At 54.8% G+C, this 23,285-nt stretch overlaps 1 protein-coding gene across 1 annotated transcript in view; it reads right to left on the bottom strand.

Moving 5' to 3' along the window:
* The window catches only part of IFT172 (intraflagellar transport 172), a 619,018-nt gene that overhangs the window by 109,263 nt on the left and 486,470 nt on the right, over positions 1-23,285 (bottom strand). The window contains exons 33-38 of the mRNA XM_068279802.1: positions 19,144-19,324; positions 18,954-19,063; positions 17,547-17,676; positions 10,763-10,861; positions 7,518-7,627; positions 7,336-7,399 (exon numbers count right to left, since the gene is read on the bottom strand). Coding sequence (XP_068135903.1) covers positions 7,336-7,399; positions 7,518-7,627; positions 10,763-10,861; positions 17,547-17,676; positions 18,954-19,063; positions 19,144-19,324 — 694 coding nt within the window. The remainder of the gene's footprint in view (positions 1-7,335; positions 7,400-7,517; positions 7,628-10,762; positions 10,862-17,546; positions 17,677-18,953; positions 19,064-19,143; positions 19,325-23,285) is intronic.

Here is a 23,285-nt window from a genome sequence, read left to right on the forward strand (position 1 = left end):
GTAGGGGGAGCAGGTCACAGGTGTGCTGGGGACACTATGCTGGGTGGTGTTGGGGACACTATGCTGGGTGGTGTAGGGGGAGCAGGCCACAGGTGTGCTGGGGACACTATGCTGGGTGGTGTTGGGGACACTATGCTGGGTGGTGTAGGGGGAGCAGGCCACAGGTGTGCTGGGGACACTATGCTGGGTGGTGTTGGGGACACTATGCTGGGTGGTGTAGGGGGAGCAGGCCACAGGTGTGCTGGGGACACTATGCTGGGTGGTGTTGGGGACACTATGCTGGGTGGTGTAGGGGGAGCAGGCCACAGGTGTGCTGGGGACACTATGCTGGGTGGTGTTGGGGACACTATGCTGGGTGGTGTAGGGGGGAGCAGGTCACAGGTGTGCTGGGGACACTATGCTGGGTGGTGTTGGGGACACTATGCTGGGTGGTGTAGGGGGAGCAGGCCACAGGTGTGCTGGGGACACTATGCTGGGTGGTGTAGGGGGAGCAGGTCACAGGTGTGCTGGGGACACTATGCTGGGTGGTGTAGGGGGAGCAGGTCACAGGTGTGCTGGGGACACTATGCTGGGTGGTGTTGGGGACACTATGCTGGGTGGTGTAGGGGGAGCAGGTCACAGGTGTGCTGGGGACACTATGCTGGGGTGGTGTTGGGGACACTATGCTGGGTGGTGTAGGGGGAGCAGGCCACAGGTGTGCTGGGGGACACTATGCTGGGTGGTGTAGGGGGAGCAGGCCACAGGTGTGCTGGGGACACTATGCTGGGGTGGTGTTGGGGACACTATGCTGGGTGGTGTAGGGGGAGCAGGCCACAGGTGTGCTGGGGACACTATGCTGGGTGGTGTAGGGGGAGCAGGTCACAGGTGTGCTGGGGACACTATGCTGGGTGGTGTTGGGGACACTATGCTGGGTGGTGTAGGGGGAGCAGGCCACAGGTGTGCTGGGGACACTATGCTGGGTGGTGTTGGGGACACTATGCTGGGTGGTGTAGGGGGAGCAGGCCACAGGTGTGCTGGGGGACACTATGCTGGGTGGTGTTGGGGACACTATGCTGGGTGGTGTAGGGGGAGCAGGCCACAGGTGTGCTGGGGACACTATGCTGGGTGGTGTTGGGGACACTATGCTGGGTGGTGTAGGGGGGAGCAGGCCACAGGTGTGCTGGGGACACTATGCTGGGTGGTGTTGGGGACACTATGCTGGGTGGTGTAGGGGGAGCAGGTCACAGGTGTGCTGGGGACACTATGCTGGGTGGTGTTGGGGACACTATGCTGGGTGGTGTAGGGGGAGCAGGCCACAGGTGTGCTGGGGACACTATGCTGGGTGGTGTAGGGGGAGCAGGTCACAGGTGTGCTGGGGACACTATGCTGGGTGGTGTTGGGGACACTATGCTGGGTGGTGTAGGGGGAGCAGGCCACAGGTGTGCTGGGGACACTATGCTGGGTGGTGTTGGGGACACTATGCTGGGTGGTGTAGGGGGAGCAGGCCACAAGTGTGCTGGGGACACTATGCTGGGTGGTGTAGGGGGAGCAGGTCACAGGTGTGTTGGGGACACTATGCTGGGTGGTGTAGGGGGAGCAGGCCACAGGTGTGCTGGGGACACTATGCTGGGTGGTGTAGGGGGAGCAGGTCACAGGTGTGCTGGGGGACACTATGCTGGGTGGTGTAGGGGGAGCAGGTCACAGGTGTGCTGGGGACACTATGCTGGGTGGTGTTGGGGACACTATGCTGGGTGGTGTAGGGGGAGCAGGTCACAGGTGTGCTGGGGACACTATGCTGGGTGGTGTTGGGGACACTATGCTGGGTGGTGTAGGGGGAGCAGGTCACAGGTGTGCTGGGGACACTATGCTGGGTGGTGTAGGGGGAGCAGGTCACAGGTGTGCTGGGGACACTATGCTGGGTGGTGTAGGGGGAGCAGGTCACAGGTGTGCTGGGGACACTATGCTGGGTGGTGTTGGGGACACTATGCTGGGTGGTGTAGGGGGAGCAGGTCACAGGTGTGCTGGGGACACTATGCTGGGTGGTGTTGGGGACACTATGCTGGGTGGTGTAGGGGGAGCAGGACACAGGTGTGCTGGGGACACTATGCTGGGTGGTGTAGGGGGAGCAGGTCACAGGTGTGCTGGGGACACTATGCTGGGTGGTGTAGGGGGAGCAGGTCACAGGTGTGCTGGGGACACTATGCTGGGTGGTGTTGGGGACACTATGCTGGGTGGTGTAGGGGGAGCAGGTCACAGGTGTGCTGGGGACACTATGCTGGGTGGTGTAGGGGGAGCAGGTCACAGGTGTGCTGGGGACACTATGCTGGGTGGTGTAGGGGGAGCAGGTCACAGGTGTGCTGGGGACACTATGCTGGGTGGTGTTGGGGACACTATGCTGGGTGGTGTAGGGGGAGCAGGTCACAGGTGTGCTGGGGACACTATGCTGGATGGTGTTGGGGACAGTATGCTGGGTGGTGTAGGGGGAGCAGGCCACAGGTGTGCTGGGGACACTATGCTGGGTGGTGTAGGGGGAGCAGGTCACAGGTGTGCTGGGGACACTATGCTGGGTGGTGTAGGGGGAGCAGGTCACAGGTGTGCTGGGGACACTATGCTGGGTGGTGTTGGGGACACTATGCTGGGTGGTGTAGGGGGAGCAGGTCACAGGTGTGCTGGGGACACTATGCTGGGTGGTGTTGGGGACACTATGCTGGGTGGTGTAGGGGGAGCAGGCCACAGGTGTGCTGGGGACACTATGCTGGGTGGTGTAGGGGGAGCAGGCCACAGGTGTGCTGGGGACACTATGCTGGGTGGTGTTGGGGACACTATGCTGGGTGGTGTAGGGGGAGCAGGCCACAGGTGTGCTGGGGACACTATGCTGGGTGGTGTAGGGGGAGCAGGTCACAGGTGTGCTGGGGACACTATGCTGGGTGGTGTAGGGGGAGCAGGCCACAGGTGTGCTGGGGACACTATGCTGGGTGGTGTAGGGGGAGCAGGCCACAGGTGTGCTGGGGACACTATGCTGGGTGGTGTTGGGGACACTATGCTGGGTGGTGTAGGGGGAGCAGGCCACAGGTGTGCTGGGGACACTATGCTGGGTGGTGTAGGGGGAGCAGGTCACAGGTGTGCTGGGGACACTATGCTGGGTGGTGTTGGGGACACTATGCTGGGTGGTGTAGGGGGAGCAGGCCACAGGTGTGCTGGGGACACTATGCTGGGTGGTGTTGGGGACACTATGCTGGGTGGTGTAGGGGGAGCAGGTCACAGGTGTGCTGGGGACACTATGCTGGGTGGTGTTGGGGACACTATGCTGGGTGGTGTAGGGGGAGCAGGTCACAGGTGTGCTGGGGACACTATGCTGGGTGGTGTTGGGGACACTATGCTGGGTGGTGTAGGGGGAGCAGGCCACAGGTGTGCTGGGGACACTATGCTGGGTGGTGTTGGGGACACTATGCTGGGTGGTGTAGGGGGAGCAGGTCACAGGTGTCCTGGGGACACTATGCTGGGTGGTGTAGGGGGAGCAGGTCACAGGTGTGCTGGGGACACTATGCTGGGTGGTGTAGGGGGAGCAGGCCACAGGTGTGCAAGGGACACTATGCTGGGTGGTGTTGGGGACACTATGCTGGGTGGTGTAGGGGGAGCAGGTCACAGGTGTGCTGGGGACACTATGCTGGGTGGTGTTGGGGACACTATGCTGGGTGGTGTAGGGGGAGCAGGTCACAGGTGTGCTGGGGACACTATGCTGGGTGGTGTAGGGGGAGCAGGTCACAGGTGTGCTGGGGACACTATGCTGGGTGGTGTTGGGGACACTATGCTGGGTGGTGTAGGGGGAGCAGGTCACAGGTGTGCTGGGGACACTATGCTGGGTGGTGTAGGGGGAGCAGGTCACAGGTGTGCTGGGGACACTATGCTGGGTGGTGTAGGGGGAGCAGGTCACAGGTGTGCTGGGGACACTATGCTGGGTGGTGTTGGGGACACTATGCTGGGTGGTGTAGGGGGAGCAGGTCACAGGTGTGCTGGGGACACTATGCTGGATGGTGTTGGGGACAGTATGCTGGGTGGTGTAGGGGGAGCAGGCCACAGGTGTGCTGGGGACACTATGCTGGGTGGTGTAGGGGGAGCAGGTCACAGGTGTGCTGGGGACACTATGCTGGGTGGTGTAGGGGGAGCAGGTCACAGGTGTGCTGGGGACACTATGCTGGGTGGTGTTGGGGACACTATGCTGGGTGGTGTAGGGGGAGCAGGTCACAGGTGTGCTGGGGACACTATGCTGGGTGGTGTTGGGGACACTATGCTGGGTGGTGTAGGGGGAGCAGGCCACAGGTGTGCTGGGGACACTATGCTGGGTGGTGTAGGGGGAGCAGGCCACAGGTGTGCTGGGGACACTATGCTGGGTGGTGTTGGGGACACTATGCTGGGTGGTGTAGGGGGAGCAGGCCACAGGTGTGCTGGGGACACTATGCTGGGTGGTGTAGGGGGAGCAGGTCACAGGTGTGCTGGGGACACTATGCTGGGTGGTGTAGGGGGAGCAGGCCACAGGTGTGCTGGGGACACTATGCTGGGTGGTGTAGGGGGAGCAGGCCACAGGTGTGCTGGGGACACTATGCTGGGTGGTGTTGGGGACACTATGCTGGGTGGTGTAGGGGGAGCAGGCCACAGGTGTGCTGGGGACACTATGCTGGGTGGTGTAGGGGGAGCAGGTCACAGGTGTGCTGGGGACACTATGCTGGGTGGTGTTGGGGACACTATGCTGGGTGGTGTAGGGGGAGCAGGCCACAGGTGTGCTGGGGACACTATGCTGGGTGGTGTTGGGGACACTATGCTGGGTGGTGTAGGGGGAGCAGGTCACAGGTGTGCTGGGGACACTATGCTGGGTGGTGTTGGGGACACTATGCTGGGTGGTGTAGGGGGAGCAGGTCACAGGTGTGCTGGGGACACTATGCTGGGTGGTGTTGGGGACACTATGCTGGGTGGTGTAGGGGGAGCAGGCCACAGGTGTGCTGGGGACACTATGCTGGGTGGTGTTGGGGACACTATGCTGGGTGGTGTAGGGGGAGCAGGTCACAGGTGTCCTGGGGACACTATGCTGGGTGGTGTAGGGGGAGCAGGTCACAGGTGTGCTGGGGACACTATGCTGGGTGGTGTAGGGGGAGCAGGCCACAGGTGTGCAAGGGACACTATGCTGGGTGGTGTTGGGGACACTATGCTGGGTGGTGTAGGGGGAGCAGGTCACAGGTGTGCTGGGGACACTATGCTGGGTGGTGTTGGGGACACTATGCTGGGTGGTGTAGGGGGAGCAGGCCACAGGTGTGCTGGGGACACTATGCTGGGTGGTGTTGGGGACACTATGCTGGGTGGTGTAGGGGGAGCAGGCCACAGGTGTGCTGGGGACACTATGCTGGGTGGTGTAGGGGGAGCAGGCCACAGGTGTGCTGGGGACACTATGCTGGGTGGTGTTGGGGACACTATGCTGGGTGGTGTAGGGGGAGCAGGCCACAGGTGTGCTGGGGACACTATGCTGGGTGGTGTAGGGGGAGCAGGCCACAGGTGTGCTGGGGACACTATGCTGGGTGGTGTAGGGGGAGCAGGCCACAGGTGTGCTGGGGACACTATGCTGGGTGGTGTAGGGGGAGCAGGTCACAGGTGTGCTGGGGACACTATGCTGGGTGGTGTTGGGGACACTATGCTGGGTGGTGTAGGGGGAGCAGGTCACAGGTGTGCTGGGGACACTATGCTGGGTGGTGTTGGGGACACTATGCTGGGTGGTGTAGGGGGAGCAGGCCACAGGTGTGCTGGGGACACTATGCTGGGTGGTGTAGGGGGAGCAGGTCACAGGTGTGCTGGGGACACTATGCTGGGTGGTGTAGGGGGAGCAGGTCACAGGTGTGCTGGGGACACTATGCTGGGTGGTGTAGGGGGAGCAGGCCACAGGTGTGCTGGGGACACTATGCTGGGTGGTGTTGGGGACACTATGCTGGGTGGTGTAGGGGGAGCAGGCCACAGGTGTGCTGGGGACACTATGCTGGGTGGTGTAGGGGGAGCAGGCCACAGGTGTGCTGGGGACACTATGCTGGGTGGTGTAGGGGGAGCAGGCCACAGGTGTGCTGGGGACACTATGCTGGGTGGTGTTGGGGACACTATGCTGGGTGGTGTAGGGGGAGCAGGCCACAGGTGTGCTGGGGACACTATGCTGGGTGGTGTTGGGGACACTATGCTGGGTGGTGTAGGGGGAGCAGGTCACAGGTGTTGGGGACAGTATGCTGGGTGGTGTAGGGGAGCAGGCCACAGGTGTGCTGGGGACACTATGCTGGGTGGTGTTGGGGAGCAGGTCACAGGTGTGCTGGGGACACTATGCTGGGTGGTGTTGGGGACACTATGCTGGGTGGTGTAGGGGGAGCAGGTCACAGGTGTGCTGGGGACACTATGCTGGGTGGTGTTGGGGACACTATGCTGGGTGGTGTAGGGGGAGCAGGCCACAGGTGTGCTGGGGACACTATGCTGGGTGGTGTAGGGGGAGCAGGCCACAGGTGTGCTGGGGACACTATGCTGGGTGGTGTAGGGGGAGCAGGTCACAGGTGTGCTGGGGACACTATGCTGGGTGGTGTTGGGGACACTATGCTGGGTGGTGTAGGGGGAGCAGGCCACAGGTGTGCTGGGGACACTATGCTGGGTGGTGTTGGGGACACTATGCTGGGTGGTGTAGGGGGAGCAGGCCACAGGTGTGCTGGGGACACTATGCTGGGTGGTGTAGGGGGAGCAGGCCACAGGTGTGCTGGGGACACTATGCTGGGTGGTGTTGGGGACACTATGCTGGGTGGTGTAGGGGGAGCAGGCCACAGGTGTGCTGGGGACACTATGCTGGGTGGTGTAGGGGGAGCAGGCCACAGGTGTGCTGGGGACACTATGCTGGGTGGTGTTGGGGACACTATGCTGGGTGGTGTAGGGGGAGCAGGCCACAGGTGTGCTGGGGACACTATGCTGGGTGGTGTAGGGGGAGCAGGTCACAGGTGTGCTGGGGACACTATGCTGGGTGGTGTAGGGGGAGCAGGCCACAGGTGTGCTGGGGACACTATGCTGGGTGGTGTAGGGGGAGCAGGCCACAGGTGTGCTGGGGACACTATGCTGGGTGGTGTTGGGGACACTATGCTGGGTGGTGTAGGGGGAGCAGGCCACAGGTGTGCTGGGGACACTATGCTGGGTGGTGTAGGGGGAGCAGGCCACAGGTGTGCTGGGGACACTATGCTGGGTGGTGTAGGGGGAGCAGGCCACAGGTGTACTGGGGACAGAACAAGCAGCGGTAGGAGGATGAAGGCATCAGACATGTTGCTGAGAAAGGAAGAGGTGGAAGGAAGATCTCACCGACTCTACTTTTCCCTGGTTCTTCAGGTGATCCTTGTACTGCTCATCCACATACTGCTCATACCTGGGAAGAGAAGAAGACTTTCCCAGTATGCACCAGTGACATCACCATGACATCACTCGGCTGACTGGCCATCCAATGCTGGTGGAAATAACCGGACACCCCTCCTGTGAGAGCCTACCTGGAATCCAGCTCCTTGGCCACCCTCTTGGCTTTGTTCCACTCTTCCCCGTCTATGAAAGCATCAATGGCTTCTTTCACCAGGTCCAGGTTAAGGTAGAGCTCCGCAGCCTAGGGACAAAACTTACCATTTAATACACAGGTTGACAGGAATCTCTGTACAATCTCATCACATGAATGACATGTGGAGAGACACCTGAGCATATAACCAGACATGGACAAGCCATGGTCTGCTGAGGTCTCACAAGAAGATTAAACCTCCTGCTTTTGTCTATTACATGGTGGGCAGGGCTTACCACCCGACACCCATGGATCAGCCAGTAATATTACATGGTGGGCAGGGCTTACCACCGGACACCCATGGATCAGCCAGTAATATTACATGGTGGGCAGGGCTTAGCACCCGACACCCATGGATCAGCCAGTAATACTACAAGGTGGGCAGGGCTTACCATCCGACACCCATGGATCAGCCAGTAATATTACATGGTGGGCAGGGCTTACCACCCGACACCCATGGATCAGCCAGTGATATTACATGGTGGGCAGGGCTTACCAGCCGACACCCATGGATCAGTCAGTAATATAACATGGTGGGCAGGGCTTACCACCCGACACCCATGGATCAGCCAGCAATATTACATGGTGGGCAGGGCTTACCACCCGACACCCATGGATCAGCCAGCAATATTACATGGTGGGCAGGGCTTACCACCCGACACCCATGGATCAGCCAGTAATATTACATGGTGGGCAGGGCTTACCACCCGACACCCATGGATCAGCCAGTAATATTACATGGTGGGCAGGGCTTACCACCCGACACCCATGGATCAGCCAGTAATATTACATGGTGGGCAGGGCTTACCACCCGACACCCATGGATCAGCCAGTAATATTACATGGTGGGCAGGGCTTAGCACCCGACACCCATGGATCAGCCAGGAATATTACATGGTGGGCAGGGCTTACCACCCGACACCCATGGATCAGCCAGTAATATTACATGGTGGGCAGGGCTTACCACCCGACACCCATGGATCAGCCAGCAATATTACATGGTGGGCAGGGCTTACCACCCGACACCCATGGATCAGCCAGTAATATTACATGGTGGGCAGGGCTTAGCACCCGACACCCATGGATCAGCCAGGAATATTACATGGTGGGCAGGGCTTACCACCCGACACCCATGGATCAGCCAGGAATATTACATGGTGGGCAGGGCTTACCACCCGACACCCATGGATCAGCCAGTAATATTACATGGTGGGCAGGGCTTAGCACCCGACACCCATGGATCAGCCAGTAATATTACATGGTGGGCAGGGCTTACCACCCGACACCCATGGATCAGCCAGTAATATTACATGGTGGGCAGGGCTTAGCACCCGACACCCATGGATCAGTCAGCAATATTACATGGTGGGCAGGGCTTACCACCCGACACCCATGGATCAGCCAGTAATATTACATGGTGGGCAGGGCTTAGCACCGGACACCCATGGATCAGCCAGTAATATTACATGGTGGGCAGGGCTTAGCACCCGACACCCATGGATCAGCCAGTAATACTACAAGGTGGGCAGGGCTTACCATCCGACACCCATGGATCAGCCAGTAATATTACATGGTGGGCAGGGCTTAGCACCCGACACCCATGGATCAGCCAGCAATATTACATGGTGGGCAGGGCTTACCACCCGACACCCATGGATCAGCCAGTAATATTACATGGTGGGCAGGGCTTACCACCGGACACCCATGGATCAGCCAGTAATATTACATGGTGGGCAGGGCTTAGCACCCGACACCCATGGATCAGCCAGTAATATTACATGGTGGGCAGGGCTTACCACCCGACACCCATGGATCAGCCAGTAATATTACATAGTGGGCAGGGCTTACCACCCGACACACCTGCATCAGCCAGTAATATTACATGGTGGGCAGGGCTTAGCACCCGACACCCATGGATCAGTCAGTAATATTACATGGTGGGCAGGGCTTACCACCCGACACCCCTGGATCAGCCAGTAATATTACATGGTGGGCAGGGCTTACCACCCGACACCCATGGATCAGCCAGTAATATTACATGGTGGGCAGGGCTTACCACCTGACACCCATGGATCAGCCAGTAATATTACATGGTGGGCAGGGCTTAGCACCCGACACCCATGGATCAGCCAGTAATATTACATGGTGGGCAGGGCTTAGCACCTGACACCCATGGATCAGCCAGTAATATTACATGGTGGGCAGGGCTTACCACCCGACAGCCCTGCATCAGCCAGTAATATTACATGGTGGGCAGGGCTTACCACCCGACACCCATGGATCAGTCAGTAATATAACATGGTGGGCAGGGCTTACCACCCGACACCCATGGATCAGCCAGTAATATTACATGGTGGGCAGGGCTTACCACCTGACACCCATGGATCAGCCAGTAATATTACATGGTGGGCAGGGCTTAGCACCCGACACCCATGGATCAGCCAGTAATATTACATGGTGGGCAGGGCTTAGCACCTGACACCCATGGATCAGCCAGTAATATTACATGGTGGGCAGGGCTTACCACCCGACAGCCCTGCATCAGCCAGTAATATTACATGGTGGGCAGGGCTTGCCACCCGACACCCATGGATCAGTCAGTAATATAACATGGTGGGCAGGGCTTACCACCCGACACCCATGGATCAGCCAGTAATATTACATGGTGGGCAGGGCTTACCACCCGACACCCATGGATCAGCCAGTAATATTACATGGTGGGCAGGGCTTACCACCCGACACCCATGGATCAGCCAGTAATATTACATGGTGGGCAGGGCTTACCACCCGACACCCCTGGATCAGCCAGTAATATTACATAGTGGGCAGGGCTTACCACCCGACACCCAAGGATCAGCCAGTAATATTACATGGTGGGCAGGGCTTACCACCCGACACCCCTGGATCAGCCAGTAATATTACATAGTGGGCAGGGCTTAGCACCCGACACCCCTGGATCAGCCAGTAATATTACATGGTGGGCAGGGCTTAGCACCCGACACCCATGGATCAGCCAGTAATATTACATGGTGGGCAGGGCTTAGCACCCGACACCCCTGGATCAGCCAGTAATATTGAGCAACATCAAAACCTGCCTAATGTATTACTCATTCCCCCTGCCCCATCACCACATTATATCTACCAGCAGCTTCCAGTATACATTCCACATTCCCCCTGCCTCCTCACCGCATTATGTCTTCCAGCAGACACCAGCTTTGGGCCCACCACTCGGATCACTTCCAGACTCCTGCTGGGGACCAAAAACTTGATGGAGAGCTCTGCGGCCTAAATAGAGAAAAGAAGCAGCATAAATGTGAGAGAATGATAGAGGGGCACCTACAGAGGTAGAGAACAGGTCAGGCTAGGAGGAGAGATGAGGCAGGAGAATGTGAGAGAATGATAGTCAGAGGGGCTCCCACAGAAGTAGAGAACAGGACAGGCTAGGAGGAGAGATGAGGCAGGAGAATGTGAGAGAGTGACAGAGGAGCTCCCACAGAGGTAGAGAACAGGTCAGGCTAGGAGGAGAGATGAGGCAGGAGAATGTGAGAGAATAATAGTCAGAGGGGTTCCCACAGAGGTAGAGAACAGGTCAGGCTAGGAGGAGAGATGAGGCAAGAGAATGTGAGAGAATGATAGTCAGAGGGGCTCCCACAGAAGTAGAGAACAGGTCAGGCTAGGAGGAGAGATGAGGCAGTAGAATGTTAGAGAATGATAGTCAAAGGGCCTCCCACAGAAGTAGAGAACAGGACAGGCTAGGAGGAGAGATGAGGCAGTAGAATGTTAGAGAATGATAGTCAGAGGGGTTCCCACAGAGGTAGAGAACAGGTCAGGCTAGGAGGAGAGATGAGGCAGGAGAATGTGAGAGAATGATAGTCAGAGGGGCACCCACAGAGGAAGAGAACAGGTCAGGCTAGGAGGAGAGATGAGGCAGGAGAATGTGAGAGAATGACAGTCAGAGGGGCGGCGGCTCCCACAGAGACAGAGAACAGGTCAGGCTAGGAGGAGAGATGAGGCAGGAGAATGTGAGAGAATGATAGTCAGAGGGGCTCCCACAGAGGTAGAGAACAGGTCAGGCTAGGAGGAGAGATGAGGCAGTAGATTGTGAGAGAATGATAGTCAGAGGGGCTCCCACAGAGGTAGAGAGCAGGTCAGGCTAGGAGGAGAGATGAGGCAGGAGAATGTGAGAGAATGATAGTCAGAGGGGCTCCCACAGAGGTAGATAACAGGTCAGGCTAAGAGGAGAGATGAGGCAGGAGAACGTGAGAGAATGATAGTCAGAGGGGCTCCCACAGAGACAGAGAACAGGTCAGGCTGGGAGGAGAGATGAGGCAGGAGAATGTGAGAGAATGATAGTCAGAGGGGTTCCCACAGAGGTAGAGAACAGGTCAGGCTAGGAGGAGAGATGAGGCAGGAGAATGTGAGAGAATGATAGTCAGAGGGGCTCCCACAGAGGTAGAGAACAGGTCAGGCTAGGAGGAGAGATGAGGCAGGAGAATGTGAGAGAATGATAGAGGGGCACCTACAGAGGTAGAGAACAGGTCAGGCTAGGAGGAGAGATGAGGCAGGAGAATGTGAGAGAATGATAGTCAGAGGGGCTCCCACAGAGGTAGAGAACAGGTCAGGCTAGGAGGAGAGATGAGGCAGGAGAATGTGAGAGAATGATAGTCAGAGGGGCTCCCACAGAGGTAGAAAACAGGTCAGGCTAGGAGGAGAGATGAGGCAGGAGAATGTGAGAGAATGATAGAGGGGCACCTACAGAGGTAGAGAACAGGTCAGGCTAGGAGGAGAGATGAGGCAGGAGAATGTGAGAGAATGATAGTCAGAGGGGCTCCCACAGAGGTAGAAAACAGGTCAGGCTAGGAGGAGAGATGAGGCAGGAGAATGTGAGAGAATGATAGTCAGAGGGGCACCCACAGAGGTAGAGAACAGGTCAGGCTAGGAGGAGAGATGAGGCAGGAGAATGTAAGAGAATGAAAGTCAGAGGGGCTCCCACAGAGGTAGAGAACAGGTCAGGCTAGGAGGAGAGATGAGGCAGGAGAATGTGAGAGAATGATAGTCAGAGGGGCTCCCACAGAGGTAGAGAACAGGTCAGGCTAGGAGGAGAGATGAGGCAGGAGAATGTGAGAGAATGATAGTCAGAGGGGTTCCCACAGAGGTAGAGAACAGGTCAGGCTAGGAGGAGAGATGAGGCAGGAGAATGTGAGAGAATGATAGAGGGGCTCCCACAGAGGTAGAGAACAGGTCAGGCTAGGAGGAGAGATGAGGCAGGAGAATGTGAGAGAATGATAGTCAGAGGGGTTCCCACAGAGGTAGAGAACAGGTCAGGCTAGGAGGAGAGATGAGGCAGGAGAATGTGAGAGAATGATAGTCAGAGGGGCACCCACAGAGGTAGAGAACAGGTCAGGCTAGGAGGAGAGATGAGGCAGGAGAATGTGAGAGAATGATAGAGGGGCACCTACAGAGGTAGAGAACAGGTCAGGCTAGGAGGAGAGATGAGGCAGGAGAATGTGAGAGAATGATAGTCAGAGGGGCTCCCACAGAGGTAGAAAACAGGTCAGGCTAGGAGGAGAGATGAGGCAGGAGAATGTGAGAGAATGATAGAGGGGCACCTACAGAGGTAGAGAACAGGTCAGGCTAGGAGGAGAGATGAGGCAGGAGAATGTAAGAGAATGATAGTCAGAGGGGCTCCCACAGAGGTAGAAAACAGGTCAGGCTAGGAGGAGAGATGAGGCAGGAGAATGTGAGAGAATGATAGAGGGGCTCCCACAGAGGTAGAGAACAGGTCAGGCCAGGAGGAGAGATGAGGCAGGAGAATGTGAGAGAATGATAGTCAGAGGGGTTCCCACAGAGGTAGAGAACAGGTCAGGCTAGGAGGAGAGATGAGGCAGGAGAATGTGAGAGAATGATAGTCAGAGGGGCACCCACAGAGGTAGAGAACAGGTCAGGCTATGAGGAGAGATGAGGCAGGAGAATGTGAGAGAATGATTGTCAGAGGGGCTCCCACAGAGGTAGAGAACAGGTCAGGCTGGGAGGAGAGATGAGGCAGGAGAATGTGAGAGAATGATAGTCAGAGGGGCTCCCACAGAGGTAGAGAACAGGTCAGGCTAGGAGGAGAGATGAGGCAGGAGAATGTGAGAGAATGATAGTCAGAGGGGCTCCCACAGAGGTAGAGAACAGGTCAGGCTAGGAGGAGAGATGAGGCAGGAGAATGTGAGAGAATGATAGTCAGAGGGGCTCCCACAGAGTTAGAGAACAGGTCAGGCTAGGAGGAGAGATGAGGCAGGAGAATGTGAGAGAATGATAGTCAGAGGGGCTCCCACAGAGGTAGAGAACAGGTCAGGCTAGGAGGAGAGATGAGGCAGGAGAATGTAAGAGAATGAAAGTCAGAGGGGCTCCCACAGAGGTAGAGAACAGGTCAGGCTAGGAGGAGAGATGAGGCAGGAGAATGTGAGAGAATGATAGAGGGGCTCCCACAGAGGTAGAGAACAGGTCAGGCTAGGAGGAGAGATGAGGCAGGAGAATGTGAGAGAATGATAGTCAGAGGGGTTCCCACAGAGGTAGAGAACAGGTCAGGCTAGGAGGAGAGATGAGGCAGGAGAATGTGAGAGAATGATAGTCAGAGGGGCACCCACAGAGGTAGAGAACAGGTCAGGCTATGAGGAGAGATGAGGCAGGAGAATGTGAGAGAATGATTGTCAGAGGGGCTCCCACAGAGGTAGAGAACAGGTCAGGCTGGGAGGAGAGATGAGGCAGGAGAATGTGAGAGAATGATAGTCAGAGGGGCTCCCACAGAGGTAGAGAACAGGTCAGGCTAGGAGGAGAGATGAGGCAGGAGAATGTGAGAGAATGATAGTCAGAGGGGCTCCCACAGAGTTAGAGAACAGGTCAGGCTAGGAGGAGAGATGAGGCAGGAGAATGTGAGAGAATGATAGTCAGAGGGGCTCCCACAGAGTTAGAGAACAGGTCAGGCTAGGAGGAGAGATGAGGCAGGAGAATGTGAGAGAATGATAGTCAGAGGGGCTCCCACAGAGGTAGAGAACAGGTCAGGCTAGGAGGAGAGATGAGGCAGGAGAATGTGAGAGAATGATAGTCAGAGGGGCGGCGGCTCCCACAGAGGTAGAGAACAGGTCAGGTCAGGAGGAGAGATGAGGCAGGAGAATGTGAGAGAATGATAGTCAGAGGGGCTCCCACAGAAGTAGAGAACAGGTCAGGCTAGGAGGAGAGATGAGGCAGGAGAATGTGAAAGAATGATAGTCAGAGGGGCTCCCACAGAGGTAGAGAACAGGTCAGGCTAGGAGGAGAGATGAGGCAGGAGAATGTGAGAGAATGATAGTCAGAGGGGCACCCACAGAGGTAGAGAACAGGTCAGGCTAGGAGGAGAGATGAGGCAGGAGAATGTGAGAGAATGATAGTCAGAGGGGCTCCCACAGAGGTAGAGAACAGGTCAGGCTAGGAGGAGAGATGAGGCAGGAGAATGTGAGAGAATGACAGTCAGAGGGGCGGCGGCTCCCACAGAGACAGAGAACAGGTCAGGCCAGGAGGAGAGATGAGGCATGAGAATGTGAGAGAATGATAGAGGGGTTCCCACAGAGGTAGAGAACAGGTCAGGCTAGGAGGAGAGATGAGGCAGGAGAATGTGAGAGAATGATAGTCAGAGGGGCTCCCACAGAGGTAGAGAACAGGACAGGCTAGGAGGAGAGATGAGGCCGGAGAATGTGAGAGAATGATAGTCAGAGGGGCTCCCCACAGAGGTAGAGAACAGGTCAGGCTAGGAGGAGAGATGAGGCAGGAGAATGTGAGAGAATGATAGTCAGAGGGGCTCCCACAGAGGTAGAGAACAGGTCAGGCTAGGAGGAGAGATGAGGCAGGAGAATGTGAGAGAATGACAGTCAGAGGGGCGGCGGCTCCCACAGAGACAGAGAAGAGGTCAGGCCAGGAGGAGAGATGAGGCAGGAGAATGTGAGAGAATGATAGAGGGGTTCCCACAGAGGTAGAGAACAGGTCAGGCTAGGAGGAGAGATGAGGCAGGAGAATGTGAGAGAATGATAGTCAGAGGGGTTCCCACAGAGGTAAAGAACAGGTCAGGCTAGGAGGAGAGATGAGGCAGGAGAATGTGAGAGAATGACAGTCAGAGGGGCGGCGGCTCCCACAGAGACAGAGAACAGGTCAGGCTAGGAGGAGAGATGAGGCAGGAGAATGTGAGAGAATGATAGTCAGAGGGGCGGCGGCTCCCACAGAGGTAGAGAACAGGTCAGGTCAGGAGGAGAGATGAGGCAGGAGAATGTGAGAGAATGATAGTCAGAGGGGCTCCCACAGAAGTAGAGAACAGGTCAGGCTAGGAGGAGAGATGAGGCAGGAGAATGTGAAAGAATGATAGTCAGAGGGGCTCCCACAGAGGTAAAGAACAGGTCAGGCTAGGAGGAGAGATGAGGCAGGAGAATGTGAGAGAATGATAGTCAGAGGGGCACCCACAGAGGTAGAGAACAGGTCAGGCTAGGAGGAGAGATGAGGCAGGAGAATGTGAGAGAATGATAGTCAGAGGGGCTCCCACAGAGGTAGAGAACAGGTCAGGCTAGGAGGAGAGATGAGGCAGGAGAATGTGAGAGAATGACAGTCAGAGGGGCGGCGGCTCCCACAGAGACAGAGAACAGGTCAGGCCAGGAGGAGAGATGAGGCATGAGAATGTGAGAGAATGATAGAGGGGTTCCCACAGAGGTAGAGAACAGGTCAGGCTAGGAGGAGAGATGAGGCAGGAGAATGTGAGAGAATGATAGTCAGAGGGGCTCCCACAGAGGTAGAGAACAGGACAGGCTAGGAGGAGAGATGAGGCCGGAGAATGTGAGAGAATGATAGTCAGAGGGGCTCCCCACAGAGGTAGAGAACAGGTCAGGCTAGGAGGAGAGATGAGGCAGGAGAATGTGAGAGAATGATAGTCAGAGGGGCTCCCACAGAGGTAGAGAACAGGTCAGGCTAGGAGGAGAGATGAGGCAGGAGAATGTGAGAGAATGATAGTCAGAGGGGCTCCCACAGAGGTAGAGAACAGGTCAGGCTAGGAGGAGAGATGAGGCCGGAGAATGTGAGAGAATGATAGTCAGAGGGGCTCCCCACAGAGGTAGAGAACAGGTCAGGCTGGGAGGAGAGATGAGGCAGGAGAATGTGAGAGAATGATTGTCAGAGGGGCTCCCACAGAGGTAGAGAACAGGTCAGGCTAGGAGGAGAGATGAGGCCGGAGAATGTGAGAGAATGATAGTCAGAGGGGCTCCCACAGAGGTAGAGAACAGGTCAGGCTAGGAGGAGAGATGAGGCAGGAGAATGTGAGAGAATGATAGTCAGAGGGGCTCCCACAGAGGTAGAGAACAGGTCAGGCTAGGAGGAGAGATGAGGCAGGAGAATGTGAGAGAATGACAGTCAGAGGGGTGGCGGCTCCCACAGAGACAGAGAAGAGGTCAGGCCAGGAGGAGAGATGAGGCAGGAGAATGTGAGAGAATGATAGAGGGGTTCCCACAGAGGTAGAGAACAGGTCAGGCTAGGAGGAGAGATGAGGCAGGAGAATGTGAGAGAATGATAGTCAGAGGGGTTCCCACAGAGGTAAAGAACAGGTCAGGCTAGGAGGAGAGATGAGGCAGGAGAATGTGAGAGAATGACAGTCAGAGGGGCGGCGGCTCCCACAGAGACAGAGAACAGGTCAGGCTAGGAGGAGAGATGAGGCAGGAGAATGTGAGAGAATGATAGTCAGAGGGGCTCCCACAGAGGTAGAGAACAGGTCAGGAGGAGAGATGAGGCATGAGAATGTGAGATAATGATAGTCAGAGGGGCTCCCACAGAGGTAGAGAACAGGTCAGGAGGAGAGATGAGGCAGGAGAATGTGAGAGAATGATAGTCAGAGGGATTCCCACAGAGGTAGAGAACAGGTCAGGCTAGGAGGAGAGATGAGGCAGGGGAGTGAAGAACAGAGACAGCGGTAATGTACCTTCATCCAGCACTTCTCCATGACAGCCATGTTATCCAGATCCTTCACCTTCACGTAGCAGTCCACTGCCCGGGCGTATTCTCCAGCCTGCTCCCACTCCCGGGCCTGTTCTATCAAGGCCTCTGTCCCCCTGAAGAAAGAGAACATGTCTTGATAGTGGCATGCTTCACACTCTTCCTCTGATGGCAACCAAAGGCATAAAGACATGGAACACACCAAACCCGGGACCTTCTAGACAATGCCCTGACCTTGTCAGAGAATACTTCAACCCCCGACCCGGCTGGAGATCACCCTGACCCCAGATCTTGTAGAAGAGCAGCTGGCCTGGCATTCAAAACTCCTGAACCCTTGCTGAGAATCCCAGGACCTCCTTACTGACTGCGCCACAGATTACCTCCTGACCTGCCGGAGAAATTCCCACCTTTCCAGAGAATATAACAATCCCGGGAGAGAATATTCCAATCCTTTCAGAAAATAGTCTGACCCTGGCAGGCAATACTCAACCCTGACAGGCAATACCCGACCCTGCCAAGAAATACCCCATCCTGGCAGGCTATACCCCACCCTGGCAGGCAATACTCAACCCTGACAAACAATACCCGACCCTTGTAGGCAATACTCGACCCTGGCAGGCATTACCCAACCCTGGCAGGCAATACCCAACACTGGCAGGCAATACTCGACCCTGACAAGCAATACCCCATCCTGGCAGGCAATACTCAACCCTAGTAGGCAATACTCGACCCAGGCAGGCAATACCCGAACTTGGCAGGCAATACTCGACCCTGGCAGGCAATACCCGACCCTGACAAGCAATACCCCATCCTGGCAGGCAATACTCAACCCTGACAAACAATACTCAATCCTGGTAGGCAAAACTCGACCATGGCAGGCAATACCCGACCATGGCAGGCAATACCCGACCATGGCGGGCAATACCCGACCATGGCGGGCAATACCCGACCATGGCGGGCAATACCCGACCATGGCAGGCAATACCCGACCCTGACAGGCAATACTCGACCCTGACAAGCAATACACCATCCTGGCAGGCTATACCCCACCCTGGCAGGCTATACCCGACTGTGTCAGGCAACGACCAGCCCTGACAGGCTATACTCAACCCTGGCAGGCAATACCCCACCCTGGCAAGCAATACCCGACCCATGCTTTCATGATGCCACAACCATAGTGCAGAATACTTTGAGACTGGCAGAGAATATTCCAGTACTAGACTAGATAGATATAGACTCTGGAACGACCTGCATGAATTATAACGCCTACATTAACCACCAACTGACTCCAAACATAAAATGTAACACTATTGGATGATATAGTTCTACATTTCTGAACACATGAATAATTCATGAGTAATATTTGCTGTAGCGGTGGAGTCCCGCCCCTTACCTGGTTCCTTTCTTGGTCACTTCCCTCTCATACTCCTGTTGCAGCTGCTCCAGCATGGCCGGGACATACTCCTTACAGATACGGATGGCATCACTCCACATGCCAGCTTCCTGCACAGGAAATAACATCAGTCAGACACGCCCCCTAGAGCCTGCAGGCTCCACCATTCCCCACCACTGCTAGCCGTCACCTTGTAATGTCGCACAGCCAGCTCCGGCCTCTGCGCACGTAGGAGGAACGCCTCGGCTTTCTGATAATCCTTCTGTTCAAAGGCAAAGCGGGCCTGTCCTTCCAAGACATCACTAACACTGGCTGCATCATGCTGCTCTGCCACCCTCTGTGCCGAATCCCAATCCTGGTTGTGGACATACCTGAGGAGCACCAATCACAGCATTATCTGGAGTAACACCCTCTGAGGCAGGTTACACAGGGGATGAGACACTCCCCCGAGGAGCGGGCCTGTCCTTCCAAGACATCACTAACACTGGCTGCATCATGCTGCTCTGCCACCCTCTGTGCCAAATCCCAATCCTGGTTGTGGACATACCTGAGGAGCACCAATCACAGCATTATCTGGAGTAACACCCTCTGAGGCAGGTCACACAGGGGATGAGACACTCCCCCGAGGAGCGGGCCTGTCCTTCCAAGACATCACTAACACTGGCCGCATTATGCTGCTCAGCCACCCTCTGTGCCGAATCCCAATCCTGGTTGTGGACTTACCTGAGAAGCACCAATCACAGCATTATCTGGAGTAAAACCCTCTGAGGCAGGTCACACAGGGATGAGACACTCCCCCGAGGAGCGGGCCTGTCTTTCCAACTAACACTGGCCACATCATGCTGCTCGGCAACCCTCTGTGCCACATCCCAATCCTGGTTGTGGACATACCTGAGGAGCACCAATCACAGTATTATCTGGAGTAACACCCTCTAAAGCAGGTCACACAGGGGATGAGACAATCCCCCGAGGAGCAGGCCTGTCCTTCCAACTAACACTGACTGCATCATGCTGCTCGGCCACCCTCTGTGCCACATCCCAATCCTGGTTGTGGACATACCTGAGGAGCACCAATCACAGTATTATCTGGAGTAACACCCTCTGAGGCAGGTCACACAGGGGATGAGACACTCCCCCGAGGAGCAGGCCTGTCCTTCCAAGACATCACTAACACTGGCCGCATCATGCTGCTCGGCCACCCTCTGTGCCGAATCCCAATCCTGGTTGTGGACATACCTGAGGAGCACCAATCACAGCATTATCTGGAGTAACACCCTCTGCATCACACCTCTGAGGCAGGTCACACGGGGATGAGACACTCCCCCGAGGAAAGGCAAAGCGGGGGAGGGCAAATATTCATTCTACTGGGAGAAGAACAGACCCTCAAGGAGAATCAGGTAACTGAAAGATACAGATTGCCCGACAATCTATCAGTGAACCTGGGCTCCTAGGAGTTTGTAAGGAGGTAAAAAGGATCAAAAAGCCCTCTTACTGGGATGAGCGGGGCGCCGGCAGCGTGGTGACGTAGGACGCTCCCTGCTTCCCCGTCACCAGGAAGTTGATGGTGTACCGCCGCATGTGAGCAGCGGTTCTGCAGAGCGGAGATCCACTGAGTGTGTGTGCGCTGTGTGGGGGAATTTGCCATCAGAGTGCGGAGGAGAGAGCCCGGATAGGTGGCAAGAGGACTTTGTTTTAAGCTGTTGCCTTTGGTGTGAGGAGGAGCTTGGCTGATGGAGGAGAGTGATCCCAGGCAGATTATCCAAGGCGAAGTGAAGGAGATTGGAGTAAGTGTGTGTGGGGCCAGGTACGATTGAAGCTGAAGCCCCTGATAAGGTATGACTTGAGGAAGGAGGAGGAAGACACAGCAGCTCACAGACCGCAGACATAAGAGGTTTTATGGAGGTGAGATCTAAGGAGCCAGTGAGAGAGGAGGAGAGGATGGAGGAGTCATGGGCTGAGGCTTCTGGAGGTGGTGGAACTTCTGGAGCTGAAAGTGGAACAGCTAAAGAGCCTGCAAAGAAGAGGAAAACTTTGGCTGGAGCTGAGATGGAGGAGGAAGATGATTGGCGTGAGCGGGTGAGATCTTTGCCAACTCTGTCTGATATGGAAGGATTGATTGATCGATTGGAAAGATCGTTTCATAAAGAACTGTTAGATATTAAAATGAGGTGGTGAATACTGGTCACAGAGTGGCGGTGGTGGAGGCTAGGGAGGAGAAGGTGGAACAATCTGTGGCTGACTTGTCTACTAAAACTAATTCTTATGATAAGAAATTTGGTGATTCGATCTCCCAGTTAGACGATTATGAAAATCGTAATCGCAGGCAAAGCATCAGAATAAAAGGGCTCTCTGAATCTGTTACTGCAACTGACCTTAAAGATACAGTGTGGGAAATTGTCAGCATTATTCTCAAGAACGATAGATTGATTGAAATCGATAGAGTGCATAGATTATAAATAAATAATAATAATAATAGATCTTTGGGACCTAAGAAAGGGGAATCCAGAATTCCAAGAAACGTGATCTGCAGACTTTTGCGTTTTAAGACAAGGAAGGAATGATGCTGAAGGCCAGAGATATTGGTCCGATAGAACTGGACGGAAGCACAATTAACTTGTATCCGGATTTGTCATGGAGGACTTTCTAACCATTGTTAGAAGAATTAAGGAAACCTGGTGCTAAATACAAATGGGGTTTCCCAGTTTAAATGCAAGTCTAAATCGGAAATCCAAAGATGATTTGCAAAAGTTTTGTGAAACCTTGGAATTGCCCATGGTGAACTTTGAGGATTGGAGAAGTGACAGATTTACTGTTTCTTTCACACAGCATGATAAATGGCAGAAGAAAAAATGAGATTTATTACGTCATTGTAACTGATATTGTATATGGTCGGGTGTTGTGATATAAGTATAAAGAAATAAGGTTATGTTATATAAGGTGGAATTTGTTCACTGGTGGGGTGGCCGGTGGGAGGTGGCTGCTGAGTCTCCTTAGACGTCTCTAGGGAGGTTCTCCATGGGTTTGGAGAATAGGAGAATGGGGTTCTCTGGAGGGGGGTGTCCTGAGAGGATAATTGGGGTTAGGATGTGGGGGGGGTTTGTTATTTTTTTGTGTTGTTTTTTGTTTTGTTTCTCCTTTTTACTCCTCTCCTTAAAATAACTAGTTTAGCATTGATTAGATGTCTCAGTTGAGTGGTTGTTTTAAGGATTCTCTCCTATAATGTAAAAGGATTGGATTCGCCAGTCAGGAGGGGGAAATTATGGATGGAGTTGCATAGGATTAAGCCTTACATTCTCTTTGTTACAGGAGACACATTTTTGTGGGGATAAGATGCCGGCTATGCCCTTGTCTATGTTTGATAAATGATATTATTTTGAATTCTCTGATTAAAAAGGCTAAGGGGGTTGCTATTGCAGTTGGGAAGATACAGCGCTGCGTAATATGTTGGCGCTTTATAAATTCAATAAATAATAATAAATATTAATAATAATAATAATAATAATAATAATAATAATAATAATAAGAGATGTGATGAAATGGGTTGATATATATATTTTTGAAGGGTCAGTTAATAGGTCAGATATATACTTTTGTTAATATTTATGCACCTAATGGATCTCAGGCTACCTTTTGTAGATCTGTAATGGAGCAATTGGAACATTTTAGGGAAGGCTGTGTGGTATTTAGAGGGGATTGCAATTGGGTCTCTGATCCTGGGATAGATGTGTCATCAGGTTCCAGGGCTTTTCCAGCAGCAGCGAATAAGTCATTAAAAAGTCTCTGGAAAGTTTGCATGTAGTAGATGTGTGGGGATTGCTTTTGCCTTCTGTGAAGGATTATTCTTTTTTCTCTAATATATATAAAGGTATATACTAGGATTGACATGTTTTTGGATCAATACTTTTTGGATAGACTTGGAGGTGCTCATATTGGAAATATGACTATCTCAGATCACGCACCTCTGTGGTTTGATTTGGAGTTTACATTGAAAAGTAGACGTGATTGGCATTGGAGACTGAATTGCAATCTTCTGGATGATCAGGAAATCAAGGATAAGATTAACCTATTTTGGTTCCTGGACGTAGAAACTACGTCCAGGAACCATGTGCGCTACCGCGCGCCCCCGCGGCCGATCGCGCGCGTGCACGCGCACGCGCACTCCCGGCCGCGGATTCGGTAGCCAAGGAATCAATGTATCGGGCTACGGTGCCCGATCACTGATTCCTCTCCCCCGCTGAAAAAGCGACAGCTTCTCTCGGAAGCTGCGCCTTTTCTGGCCGTTCCCTCCCCGATGCGTCACTCTAAGCGTGTTACGCTTAGAGTGACGTCATG

The sequence above is a fragment of the Hyperolius riggenbachi genome, chromosome 4, assembly GCF_040937935.1.
Source record: "Hyperolius riggenbachi isolate aHypRig1 chromosome 4, aHypRig1.pri, whole genome shotgun sequence".
In the NCBI taxonomy this organism is placed as follows: domain Eukaryota; kingdom Metazoa; phylum Chordata; class Amphibia; order Anura; family Hyperoliidae; genus Hyperolius; species Hyperolius riggenbachi.